We start from the raw sequence: 13,981 nt of genomic DNA, 5'->3' as shown, positions 1-13,981 counted from the left end.
AGAAAAGCCTAAATTAGCTAGCATGTAGCTGAAATATTAGCTAAACACTAAAATAGCCTAAAAAATCAAATCAAAATGCCAAAATATTCCTAGGAGCTAGCAGAATGCCAATTTTGAAAAATTTAAAAATGTACATTTTCAGCATAATTATGAATAGTTAAAAGACAGGAATATTATTCCAGAATAAATCAACTTAAACCAAAAAAAAACGTTTTACCCTCAATAAAAATATATTTAGTCAAAATTATACAAGTTAGAAATGAGAACAAGATAACATCGGGTCATTAATAAGAATAAAATAAAATGATCTGGAGGGCCGAATTCGGCCCCGGGGCCTTGACTTTGACGCGTACAGTACAGCATTGCAAAAATAAAGTCAGTCGTTTAAAAATGACAAAAAATCCAAAAGAGAAAATATAGAGATGTAAAAGGACCAGATTGACCAAAATACTAAGTTCTCTTGTAATATCTCTCTTTCTGTACTTTTGTATCACTGAACCATTAAAGTAATTTCCTGTGGTTTCATCTGGTGTAGCGGTCTGCAACCTGAGGCTCCGGAGCCGCACGCCGTTCTTTTATCCCTCCATTGTGGCTCAAAGAAAACGCCTTTGATTTAAAAACATGTCGAATTAGTTCGCATCTAGTTATTGTTGTGATAATAGAAGATTTAATGTTTGACTTCTTTGATTTTAATTCAAGTAAACCTGCAGCAGCAAAAGGATTTGCTTTGACACAGAGTGTACTTTATTTTGAAAGGTTCATGAAAGTTCAGTTTTTCTTTAAAAAAAATGAGATATATTGGATAAAAAAAATATCTGAGCTTTTGAAGCAAAATTTTTATTTTAATGTCCAGATTTGTTGGGGAAGTAACACTAATTATGAGTATAAGTAAAAAAAAAAAACTGCACGATATGTCTGAGGTTTCTTCTAAATAAATTCTGATTGAGGTTGTTTTGTAGGCATAAATGGTCAAATGAAAAACCCGTGGGAGCTTATTATTAGATCTTCTCAGTGGGTGACTTCCATACCAGTCACAGTATGTTGAGTATTTAAGCACAAGGAAGCCTTTTGAACATACAGACACGTTATCCCTCCTAAATCCCAGTGAGCCATAATGACATTAGGATGCAACTTTTGGAGATACTTTTTTTTTTTTTATTTCCTTAAAAGATGTTTTAGATTAGGGCTGGGTTGATAAAATCGATTTGAATCGATTTAAGCTTAATAGATCAAAATCAATCCATAAAAATATAAATCGATTTAGCACATAAAGCTGAAGTTCACTAGCTTGATGCTAACGTTTAATGGAATATCCCATAGGACAGCTAATGCTAATACTCAGTTCACCTAAACATACATTTCTGACTAAATAAATATTTTTATAAAATCACGGATAACATTTTTTTTAAAGCATTACTTTTTTAAAGTAACCAAAACAGTTTTTTGCTCATATGTTCTTCTTCTTCTGGAATAAGGTGTAATGCTAAAGTGTGATCGCCACCTAGTGGTCAAACTGAAACGCCCTCCAGGAGAAGCACTGTTAACAATCTCATTATTTCACTGATAAATTTTACAGTATGTGAATTGTATCAGATTAATATAAATATATTCAAAACATATAGTAGATTCTTAATGTTTTCTAAACAAATATGTCTAAATGTGTAAACTCAATTAAACTGAATTGAAGAATCAAAAGAATCTGAAAAAACGTAATCAAATCAATCCAGGCTCTTACGAATCTTATCGTTTCTGGACATTATTATTAATAACCAGCTTTATTTTGGCCCAGGTCTCCCTTGAAAAAGAGATGTAAGTCTCAATGGGATTTCCTGGTAAAATAAAGATTAAATAAAATAAAATTTTAGACTCACTTTGATCATTTTTTGAGCTACTTTTTAAAGATGCGTTCTCATTCGCCTTTTAATCATCAAACGTAGACGTAGTTTCTGCAGAGCGGCAGTAGTTCATTAAAATCTTGCCTGTTTGTTGTACAGCGTAGGCCCGCCCCCGCATCCCGACATCCGTTTGATCCTCTCCCACTAGCTCACATCTCCTACTACATAAGAGCGAATCAGAGAGTTTGTGGCTTCTTCCAATTACATTTTTGCAACTCTTGACTATAATTGGAGTAAAGAAACACGATTTTATCTTTATTTTATTATTATATTTCCTCCATCATCAGAAAAATGTCTCAAGAATATGTTAAAAATCTCTTAAAGGGATCATTTGATGCCATAGATGTTGGGAATAGGACCAGATTATTTTTGTATTTTGGGGTTAAATATACTCCCTTTTTTATGTTCTTTATAGAAAAATCATTTTAAGAATAAAATTATGAGTTATGACTTAAAAAGTCTGGAATTCCATTTTATAAAAAAGTTATACTGTGAACATTTGATGCAGAAAAAACATGTTTGGACTCAATTTTTTTGTTTTTTTTTAGCTTTTTTTTCCCTGGTATTTCGTTTCACCAAAAGAAATAAAATCACTTGAGTTTAACAAACTTTTGGGACAAAACAGAAGCAGAAACTTTGTGAGTGTGCTCTCCTCTAATTGGCGTGGATGTTGTCAGTTCACCCAGGCTCAGCTCGAGTCTCCGCTCTTTCCTGTGAGGCAGCTTTTTAGCAGCTGAAGCTTCGTCAACAGATTATTTCCTGCTGCAAAGCCAGAGGGATGCATTTTGTTTATCCCAGCGAACATGTGGGATCACGACTTAAGATGTTAACGGATCGGAGGACATTTTGATGGCTTTTGCTTTATTATTCCCGTCTTTGACTGGAGTCAAATATGTATTCCTGTGGACGCAGCGGCACCTGTTTTTGTGCCGCTCTCCTTTGTAATCTTTGTCATATTGCAGGAGCTGTGGAGGTTGGACGGCGCCCAGGCCCATCTGTCATTATGAACCCATTCTTTCACCTTTTCTCTTTGCACGGCTATCTCTATACCTCTAGATCTTTATCTGTTGCTGCCTGTGAATCATAAAATGTTTGTTGTTGTTGTGGATTTGTTTATTGTTTGTTAGTAAAATGACAGCTTTCCATCAGCTATTGAGCTGGTCACGTAAATACGTGAAAAACATCAATCTTAGCAAGTTACCTTCAAAGTTTGCTATGTAGGACGAAAAATACAATTTAACCTTTTTGCATTTTTATTTTGAAGTATTTTGCTAGAAATTGAACAATGTGCCTAACATCTCTTATCGTGACTCTTGGTAACTCCAAAAAACATATTTTAAAGTCCAAATACTCCACTATTTTCTAGGACTGGGCTGAAAAAATTGATTAAATCGAAGCTTAATAATCGATTTAAAAAAGATATAAATCGATTTAGCACACAAAGCTAAAGTTCGCTAGCTTGATGCTAACGTTCAATAGAATTTCCCATAGGACGGCTAATGCTAACGTTCGGTTGACATAAGCACATTTCTGACTAAATAAACATCTTTATTTCTTTACAGGCATTAATTTTCCAAAATCTTTTAAGGAAATATTTTTTAAATCAAATTAAAAAAAATGTGCGTTTGCACATTAAATTTGAATGGATTAAGTGTTCACTCAATCAAAGGTTTTCCTACAAGTGGAAGTTTTGTGTGAATCTGTACTGTCAGCAGTACAGATTTAAAACAAGGACAGTTTTTTTTTAATTTGACCATTAATCTATAGTCTGGAGTCACTCGAATGTCAATAATGCATCAATATTTTCTTGTATCTCTGCTGGTAAATATTCGGAAAGTTGACCATCTGGTTTGTTCTACATTTTATCAAATTGTTGGGTTTTACTGCTCAATTCAGCTCTTGGTTAAAAATAAAAATCTTGAACAACTCAATCACTTAAAATTAAATTTTATAATTAAAAAAAAACAATCCTGGAAGTGTGTCATCTTCACTTTTTTTCAAGTTTGAAGTCTGCTTGAGACATAGTAAAATAAAGTCTAATGTACCACATAGGTGCAATTTTTTTCTTTTCAGGAGTATTAAGTAAAAATATCTGTTTTTCATTACTTTCTCAGCTGCTTTGACTCTGACAGCTCTTCGGTCACCTCTCCAGCTCAACAGTGGAAAAAGTCCTTGAATTGTTCAGTCAGGCGTCTATAGATGAGCACCAATCCATGGCTGCAGCAGCTGCTCTCTGACAGTATGTTCGCCTGTGGCTGTCTGGAACTTTTTTTTTTTTTTTCTCCCAGCACTTCCATAGAAAGTGTCATCCATAAACTTCTATTAAAATGTCTTCTTAATTAAGGGGATGACTGTGAGCTCTCTATTTGGATGATTATTTATTCAAATCCACTCTTTTCTGAATATGGAGCATTTATATAGAGAAAATCAAGCTTAAAATTGCTGTATTTCTGTATTTAAATTAAAAAATGCTAGCTGTTTTAGCTAATTTAGACTAATTTGGAGTTTAGCTAATGTTATAGCAACGTGCTAGCTGTTTTAGCTAATTTAGGCCTTTTTGTTTTTTCTTTTGACCACTTTGGAATTTAGCTGTTTTAGCTTATTGAGGCTTTAAAAAAAGTTTTTTTGGGGCTATTTTTGAGTTAGGCAAATATTTAGATGCTTGCTGTTTTAGCTATTTTAGGCTAATTTGGAGTTTAGCTAATATTATAGCAACATGCTAGCTGTTTTAGCTAATTTAGGCTTTTTATGACTACTTTGGAGTTTAGGTAATATTTCAGCTACATGCTAGCTGTTTTGGCTAATTTAGGCTTTTTGAAAAGTTTTTTAGGCTGTTTTGAAGTTAGGCTAATATTTACATGCTCGCTGTTTTAGCTAATTTTGGCTAATTTGGAGTTTAGCTAATATTATAGCAACATGCTAGCTGTTTTGGCTAACTTAGGCTTTTTTGTTCTTCGTTTGGCTACTTTGGAATTTAGCTAATATTACAGCAACATGCTAGCTGTTTTAGCTAGATTAAACTTTTTAAAAAGTTTTTTAGGCTGTTTTGAAGTTAGGGTAATGTTTACATGCCAGCTGTTTGAGCTAAATTAGGCTAATTTCCTGTTTTGGCTAACTTTTTTTTTCATTTTCTAGGCTAATTTAGCATTTAACTAATGTTTTAGCTGGCTATCAGCTTCAGCGTTTTCAGCTATCAATTTCATCATCTTCAGCCTTCAGCACTAAAAATGTAAAATGTTTTCAAAAAATGTAATATTTGGTCTGTGTTTTTTATTTAAATCAATTTGGATTAAAAAAAACAGTGAAAAAAGCAATAAAAGTTGCAGGGATTGAATACTTATATTTTTCTTTTTTATAGGCTCACATAATAGTGAGTCATACATAATAGAGGTAAAGAATCCTGTAAGCCGTTGCCTTGAAACCAAGACACTTATAGAAGTGAGACATTACAAGAAGATTTAATATCTTTTTTTCACTCTTTGGTTCCTCCAGGAGGTTTTCTGAACTTCAATGTAATAAAAAAGCCATTTCTCTGGTTGGCTGTCAGCTCTGAACTCCCTCGGGCCGTCTCTTCTCCGTCTGTCAAAAACAAAAAGCTCACAAATTGCCTAATAAACACATTCGCGCTGAACTTCTGTTTACCGTTTGTGTTCCTGCTTTTATTTTTATTTGTAGCTGAGTGGTTGTGACCTGTTAGAACCGAGCGCCGTCTGTGTTGAGGCGTTCTGGACGGAGGAATTTCAGCCACGTCTCTGGAAGAGCGCAGACTGTTCAAACATTTATACAAGAGTCTGCCCTCTAATGTCCGGGAGCTTTTCCTCCAAGCACCTGCTGCTGTCACTCTTTTGACTTTTTTTATTTTATCTGGAATAATTGCTTAATCATGCATGACTGTTAGCAGGAAAGGCTTTTTTTTTACTTTTTTAACAATTTTCCTGATTTATGTTGCTGTCTGTGTTGCAGCAACTCGCTGACTGCATACTTTGCTCACTGTCCATCATGTTGCACCGACGTTTTTTTTAAAAGCGTTTTTATCTGGGTCATCAGCTCTCTGCCCACGAGTGTGGTTTTTTGCTCTGCAAAAAGGACATTTCTGCTGATTTCTTCTATAATTAAGGTAATATTTCAGCTTGAATATTCTGAAATTAGTTTTACCAGCTGGAATCTTAGTTGCGAGGGGACATTTTTCTTCTGCTACGGTCATTTTAGAGCGATCGATGCTCTCCCGTGTGTCCTCCGTGCAGATTAACACACTTATAAAGATCTAGAATAGAACTTGAGTTTATCTGCAGTGACATTTGAGCCGGCGTGTTTCTGGCTCCAGATTAGGGGTTTGGTAACATCTGTCTGCCATTACGTCTGTGACGGTTGCAGTCATGCAGCAATTAATCAGACTGTTGTGATAGCTGCCCCTGGGTCACTTTGGTCCCCCAGGCTGTGCAGGAGAACAATACTCAGCTTTCAGGGCCTTCGTGGGACTTGAGAATTTTTGCCACTCGAGCATTTTCCTAACAGGAGGAGTTTGGTGTCCTATTCTTCTCGGTGTGTTTGGTTTTACAGCATAAATAAAATGTTGAAATTCAAAGAAATGTCAAAAGTTTGAAAGGATGACATGATTATGATATAAATGAAGATGAAATTGTATTGTTTTTAACATCTTCTTGTGGTATTTGTCCGATAATGGAGGATATATTGAGAAAATTAAGCTTAAAATTGTTCTTTTGTGTTTTTATTTAATCAAATTTTTGTGTATCAGAAGCAGATTAATGAATTTCATTTGAAAAATATCGTAGAAAATACGCTGGACAGGTCACAAGCTTTCTCATGGTGATGGGAAAAGGGGTGGGGTTGCTGCACACAACTCACAGAGGAATTTCTAATGAACTCCTGCCGCTCTGCAGAAACTATGTCCTAGAAAATGACATATTTTGGGGAGTTTTGGCTAAAAATGACATAAACAAATGTTAAAAACATACAAGCACAGTTGACTGTTTGTGTTACCTTGACATCCCCAGAGGCAGGTCGCTATCAGCACTGTGATATCACACAACAGTCTTGTGATTGGTTAGCAGATGTCGCCATTTCCACACTGGTAAAAGATAAATAGGAGACACCTGTTCTCAACTTTCTCATAAAAAGCTGTAATTTAATTAAGATAGATTGAATTTTGGCTTGTCCATTTGATCTCAGTTTGAGTCTCAGCTTCCCAAAAATGCAGGAGTGAAATCTCTGCAGTGTGAAGTAGCAGCTTGCTCCTCTGAGGATTCTTTCCTTCAGCTGATGATTGTGCTTCACAGTCTGCGATGGACTGCTATCAAAGATGCTCAGTAATGTGAGGCAGGAATGGGGCCAGGATGCAGGAGGCTGCCTTTAATGAGCTTCGCTGGAGGTGTGGACTCTCCTAGTGTGTGCAGCTTTCCCTAAGTTTCTTCTCTTCATGATAAAAATGCAAATTTGCAGTATCCTGCTATGTTTCTTCCCACAATAAGCTGTCTTTTATAGGCTAAATAGCTTTAAAAAGTGTTGTTGGGTGTATTTATTTATAGAACATAGAGATCTTCACAAACTGGATAGTCTTAACTTCTTGCATATGTAAATATGTTCACTGATTAATGGAAATAAATCTTATCTGTCAAACTGAATCAATGAACATATTATTTGTCATATATGGACGTGTGGTTCGGGCCCCCTCTTTGCCACTTTTTGACATTTTGGGTGTCCCCAACTCATAGTTTTTTGACCTGGCTGTTCCCATTAATTAGCAGTCCCCAGCCCCAGGGCCATGAGCCGGTACCGGTCCGAGAGCGGCTTGGTACCGGGGCACAGACATGTAAAAAATGCATATACTAATCAGGTGTCCCCAACCCTCTGGACGCAGATGGGACCGTCCCGGTAATGTTCCGAGGGTTGCTTGGTACTGGGCCACAGGCACTAATCAGGAGTCCCCAACCCTCAGGATGTGGACCAGACTGGTAATAGTACCCTAACCCAATACCGGTTCTGCTTCGTGATTGCATCCGGAAGGTTGGGGGATTCAATGGCAACAGAGCAGGTCAAAAAGTGGCACGGAGGGGCCCAAACTATGCGTCCGTATACGAAGAGTTAGGATTAAGAATGTGTAGGGCTGTATATATATATATTCACCATTTTTGTTGCATCGTTAATGTTTGTTTGGGCATGTGAGGGGCTGTAAGCTAGCAGGAAAGCGTGTAAACAGATGGGTGATGGGAAACCATGTTCTAGAAAACAACTTTTTTTTAAATTTGGCTAAAAACGGCATAATTAAGATTAAAAGACCACTGGTATCGTTTTTAAAATAGATAAAAAATAACCAAAGTGGGTCTTTAAGAGTTGGATTTAAACATTTATAGTTTCTTTTTCTGTTCTCTCCTAGGTTACTGTGTCCATCGCCATCAATGGAGCCATAGGAAGAATTGCAAGGAAACTTGAAATGCTTCGTTTATGGAGTGTACCCTGGCAGAAGTTTCAAAATGAAGTCGATAAAGAAAACAGCATCTCCCTGCAGTCCTGCTGATCTGTGAGCAGCCATGCATCGCCTAACAAGGGACGATCCCCCTTCGTTTTTAGCTCAGTTTCTTTTCATAGATTTGGAGAATAACTGAACCCCCACTATAGAGATGGCATCGGCGTGTGTGGGAGATACCGCAGAGTACATACTGGAGTACAGGTGAGGCTGAGCCTCTCCCCCGAATCCCAAAGGATTCTCAGAGCGCGCAGACAGCTACGGATGACTTTCCCTGAAGGACAGAGTCAAATCCCAGCTTTCACGATTTAATATCCAACCCACTACCTCGTCGACAAGGTCAATTATGGCTGCTGCTTCCCATAGCAACAGTTCTTCAGTTGACGAAGTGACAGACTGAAAGTCAGCGATGCAGCGTAACAGTGGTGGGGTGGGTGTTGGAGGGCAGCCATGGGTGTTGCGGCGCGTGCGACTCACCTGGCTGAGTTTCATGCTCTTCTTCATCTTGGTGTTCTTCCCACTCATCGCTCACTACTACCTCACGACCATAGATGAAGCCGGGGGTCCCGACAAGCGCATCTTCGGGCCGCGACCCGGCGGCGAACTGTGCGAGGCCAAACACGTGCAGGACTTGTGCCGCATTCGTGAGTCGGTCAGCGAGGAGCTGCTGCAACTGGAGGCGAAGAGGCAAGAGCTCAACGGCGAGATCGCCCGACTGAACCTACGGATAGAGGCGTGCAAGCGCAGCATCGATAGTGCCAAGCAGGACCTGCTGCAACTGAAGAATGTCATCAGCCAGACGGAGCATTCCTACAAAGAACTGATGGCCCAGAACCAGCCCAAACTCTCGCTACCCGTACGGTTACTGCCAGACAAGGACGATCCAGGACTACCACCTCCTAAGTCCGCGCGCTCCTGTCGCCTACGTTCTTGCTTCGACTACTCCCGCTGTCCTCTTACATCCGGGTTCCCGGTATATGTTTATGAAACTACTTCCTACCCATGGGGAAGCTATATAGACCCTTTGGTGAAACAGGCTTTTGCTTCATCAGTCAAAAGCAACATTTACGTAACGGACAACCCCAGCATCGCCTGTCTTTATCTAGTACTTGTGGGGGAGATTCTCGATTCTTTCTCTCCTCCTCCGTCTCCTTCAGAGCTGGAAAAGCAACTTAAAGCTCTTCCTTACTGGAGATCTGATGGACACAATCATGTACTTGTCCATCTTTTTAGAAAGTCCATGACCCAGAACTTCCTGTACAATGTGAGCACAGGACGGGCAGCGGTTGCTCAGTCCACATTCCTGGAGCAGCAGTATCGCGAGGGCTTTGACTTGGTTGTGTCTCCGCTGGTCCACGCCCTTTCCGAACCAAACTTTTTGGAAGTTCCACCTCAAGTTCCCGTAAAAAGGAAGTACCTGTTCACCTTTCAGGGCGAGAAGTTGGAGTCTCTGAGGAGCAGCTTACAGGAGGTCCCACCTCAGTCTTTCGAAGAGGAAATCGAGGGGGATCCGCCAGCCGACTACGACGATCGCATAATCGGCACCTTAAAAGCGGTACAGGACAGCCACCTGGATCAGGTGCTGGTCGAGTTCACCTGCAAAAACCCAAGGGCAAGCTTGCCAACAGAGTGGGCTCTCTGCGGAGAGCGGGAAGACAGGCTGGAAGTCCTCAAGGTTTCCACATTTGCGCTGGTGATTACCCCAGGGGATGGACAGTTAGTGGCTTCAGCAGGCTGCAATATGCGGCTGTTTGAGGCCTTAGAAGTAGGGGCCATCCCAGTCATTTTGGGGGACCACTGCAAACTACCGTACCACCAGTTTATACGCTGGAGTGAAGCAGCTATTATTGTGCCCAAGCCTCGTGTCACGGAGCTCCACTTCCTGCTACGCAGCCTGTCGGACAACGACATGCTGGCCATGAGGCGGCAAGGACGCTTTCTGTGGGAAACCTACTTCTCAACCTCAGAAAACGTTCTAAACACCATTCTAGCCAGTATCAGAACCACCGTTCAGGTTCCCGCTGCGCCCATAAGGGACGAACCTGCTCATGAGATTCCTCACAAGGCAGGAAAGCTGGCAGGGACTGATGCTAACTTGGCTGATAACGGAGATCTGGATCTGGGTCCTGTAGAGACGGAACCACCCTATGCATCTCCTCGCTTTCTCCGCAACTTCACATACACAGCCGCAGACACGTATAGAGCATGGAACCGGGCCCCGGGGCCTTTCCACCTGTTCCCCCACACTCCTCTGGACCCCGTGCTTCCCTCCGAAGCCAAGTTCCTCGGATCTGGTACTGGTTTTAGACCTATCGGCGGGGGAACGGGAGGCTCCGGGAAGGAGTTTCAGGCTGCTCTTGGTGGGAATGTGCCGCGAGAGCAGTTCACCGTGGTCATGCTGACGTATGAAAGGGAAGAGGTGCTGATGAACTCTCTGGAGAGGTTAAACGGACTGCCATACCTTAACAAAGTGGTAGTGGTGTGGAATTCACCCAAGCCTCCTTCCGAAGACCTGCTATGGCCGGATATCGGCCTTCCAATCGTGGTGAGTAACTCTCCGGTCTATATATCTCTGAAATACACAAAGTTTTGTATAAGAGTCGCTTTTTCTGAACTTGATTGCATCTAAAGGTCGTTCGCACAGAAAAGAACAGCCTGAATAACCGCTTCCTTCCGTGGGACGCCGTGGAAACCGAGGCCATCCTGTCCATCGATGACGATGCCCACCTTCGCCACGATGAGATCATGTTTGGATTTAGGTCAGTGAGAGCGCGAGCGATGATATCTACATCCAGATAGAGAGCATTCTTTCAGTTCAAAGGGAGGCTGTGTTTGATCTTTATCTTCAAGATCTGGAGGATAGAATCTAAGATAATCAGCTGAACCTGTTTCACTAAAAACAACCAAATAACTATGACTTTTTTTTAACTTAAGTGCTGTTTTGGCACATGTGAGCGTATCTTCAAAAGCCGTTATCTTGATAACTTTGTGGTCGAAAGCGTCCAATCATGTTATAACATAATCAGAGAAGGAATTTACACTGATCTGAAAGGTTTTGGAATTATTCAGGAGACTTTCATTTTATCCTGGAAAAAACATGTTTCTCTAGATAAAACCAATAAAGAGTTCCATTATATTCAACTAAAATACTCCTTTCCATGAAGTTACAATTATACATCAAAGACAGTTTAGGCTTTTGCTTGGAAATTGAAAACACTCACAGGATTCTGTTGTTCAAAGAAGATGTACTTTAAAGGTTAACCAAACCCTAAATCAACTTTTTTTTGGATGTTGGACTCTATAAATGGGGCTTTTAAAGTGCTGTCTGTTTGTCATTGCCAATAAACTTGTATAATTCTTGAGAATATAGTAAAAAACTGTTTATGTGCTGAACCCTACAGGCTGAATCAAAGTATTACATTTTCATTTTGTGATTGGTCAAACCGTTTAAGTCCCACGTCATGATCTGGAGCTCCAGTAATGACAACAGTCCTGCCCCCAAGCCCCACCCTCTGGCTGGATTTTCATATTGGACGTATGTTGAGTGTTCTTCAGTCCAATATGAATCCATCTGATCAATAGCAGAGCCTGTCGGATTGATGTTTCAGACAAATAGTGCATTTTGTGGCGCAAGCACCACATTTGCCATTGACTGTATATGAGAACTGGACTGAGTGAGTGTGATGTCACTCGTAGAAAATGGCTCCAATGAAATGAAGTCGATTCAGTTGCCATTTTTTCTGCAATACGAACGGCGCCATGTTGGAACCAGACGACGTCAGTACGCAGTGATTGGTTTTAGTCAATGTTTCTATGGCAACCACCCTCGCCATTCAGGAGTGAGCTTGAAATCAGCTCAAGAGAATCAAAAATTCAAACATGAGACCACATCCTTTTATTGAGCCTTCTGATTGGCCAGTTTATAAAAGATATCAAAGCAAGAATGGTTATTCTGTCAAATACATTGACTGAGTAATAGCTGTTTATGTCTCTATTGAAGTCAAAGGGATTTTGGCTTCTTGGAACCAGCAGCTACTTCCTGTTTGGTCTCTCAGTCCAGTTGTCATATACAGTCAATGAGATGTACCTTAGGATCCCCTCTTTCAGAAAAGCATGTCCAAAATGGTGGACATTGACTTAATTATTACAAAAATATTCAATTTCTACAGAATACTATTTCATATATTTTTTATATATAACTTTTGAATTCTTAGATTTTTTTTGGTGACAATCATGCTTATCTGATAGAGGGGATCCTAAGGTACATCCATTCCAAATTCAGTGCTTGTACTGTAAAACGCATGATTGTTTTAATCATTTATGATTATTAAAATCAATGTAATCCCAAATTTTTTAATAAGCCATTCCTGACTTTCCTAGAAAAGATCATATCAAACGGATTCAAGAACAATGCTGTGAAAGCTGAGATGTCTTCTCTGGATCTTACCATCACTTTAATACCTTGAAAAGGAAAGCTATCATTAAAAGAATTAAGCGATGAAGCGTTCCGCTCCGTTGTGTCGGCGCTCCACTCCTTCCCTCCAGACGGCCTTACAGCAGTGAAGCTGAGCGGCGTGTCCAGACAGGCGGGCCAAATTGCTTTTGTGTTTGTGTGCGCGCACAGGGTCATTTGTGAAGAATTATCCCGAACTCCCCCAGAATTACTGAGGAATGTTTCCTCACATGAACTTCAGCCCAGGCTGCTCTGCTGCTGACTTTATTTGGAATCTAAGTGGTTTTGCATAAACTTCCTGTGGACAGAACTCTGCTTTTTGAATCTCCAGAGTCTTGATGAGGAATTCTAATAAAGTAGACCTAATTTCCTTGCTGTAATTGTGGTAATGTTTTTATTTTTAATATTTAAAAACTTCCAGATCTTCAAAAAACTTCACACTTTTAAAATATTTTAACTTATTCTGAGTAAATCTGAAATAAGTTATTTAATTTGAATTAATTGAGTCAAACTTAAATGCTGTAAAATGTTGTTTCCAGAGTGTGGCGTGAAGCCAGGGATCGCATCGTGGGTTTTCCTGGCAGGTACCACGCATGGGACGTCAACCATCAGTCCTGGCTTTACAACTCCAACTACTCCTGTGAGCTGTCCATGGTGCTGACAGGAGCCGCCTTCTTCCACAAGGTCGGTCTCCGCCCTTTCCAAAATCACGTCCTCCAAAGTTCATCCCCGTCTGATCCACTCCACCCGTGTGTTTGCGTCCTTGTAGTACTACGCCTACCTGTACTCGTACGTGATGCCCCAGGCCATCCGAGACATGGTGGACGAGTACATAAACTGTGAGGACATCGCCATGAACTTCCTGGTTTCTCACATTACCCGCAAACCACCCATCAAGGTCAGAGACGGAGCGCGCAGGCGGATCGTGTTCAGCTCAGAAAGCCCCTTTTGTCCTTCTCAAGCTGTTTTTATTTTTGCCCCTTTTACCCCCACTATTACTCAAACTGACATTTCCAATATCCTGCCCGCAAATTATTAATCAAAGGTGCAAGATCGAATTAGGATGTTACACCTGCGTTTTTTGGATTTTACAGGAAGATTTATTAGTGGAACCAATTTTATGGCTGAACAAATCATTTTTACTGAAAT

General features: G+C 40.1%; 1 protein-coding gene across 1 annotated transcript in view; it reads left to right on the top strand.

Moving 5' to 3' along the window:
- The window catches only part of extl3 (exostosin-like glycosyltransferase 3), a 27,701-nt gene that overhangs the window by 10,507 nt on the left and 3,213 nt on the right, over nucleotides 1-13,981 (top strand). Inside the window, exons 2-5 of the mRNA XM_024290546.2 lie at nucleotides 8,290-10,924; nucleotides 11,011-11,138; nucleotides 13,372-13,516; nucleotides 13,602-13,730. Coding sequence (XP_024146314.1) covers nucleotides 8,789-10,924; nucleotides 11,011-11,138; nucleotides 13,372-13,516; nucleotides 13,602-13,730 — 2,538 coding nt within the window. The 5' untranslated portion in view covers nucleotides 8,290-8,788. The remainder of the gene's footprint in view (nucleotides 1-8,289; nucleotides 10,925-11,010; nucleotides 11,139-13,371; nucleotides 13,517-13,601; nucleotides 13,731-13,981) is intronic.

This window comes from Oryzias melastigma, linkage group LG24 (assembly GCF_002922805.2).
Source record: "Oryzias melastigma strain HK-1 linkage group LG24, ASM292280v2, whole genome shotgun sequence".
Lineage (NCBI taxonomy): Eukaryota > Metazoa > Chordata > Actinopteri > Beloniformes > Adrianichthyidae > Oryzias > Oryzias melastigma.
Note: the sequence above shows the minus strand (reverse complement) of the source record. Positions and strands in the feature narration are given on the sequence as shown.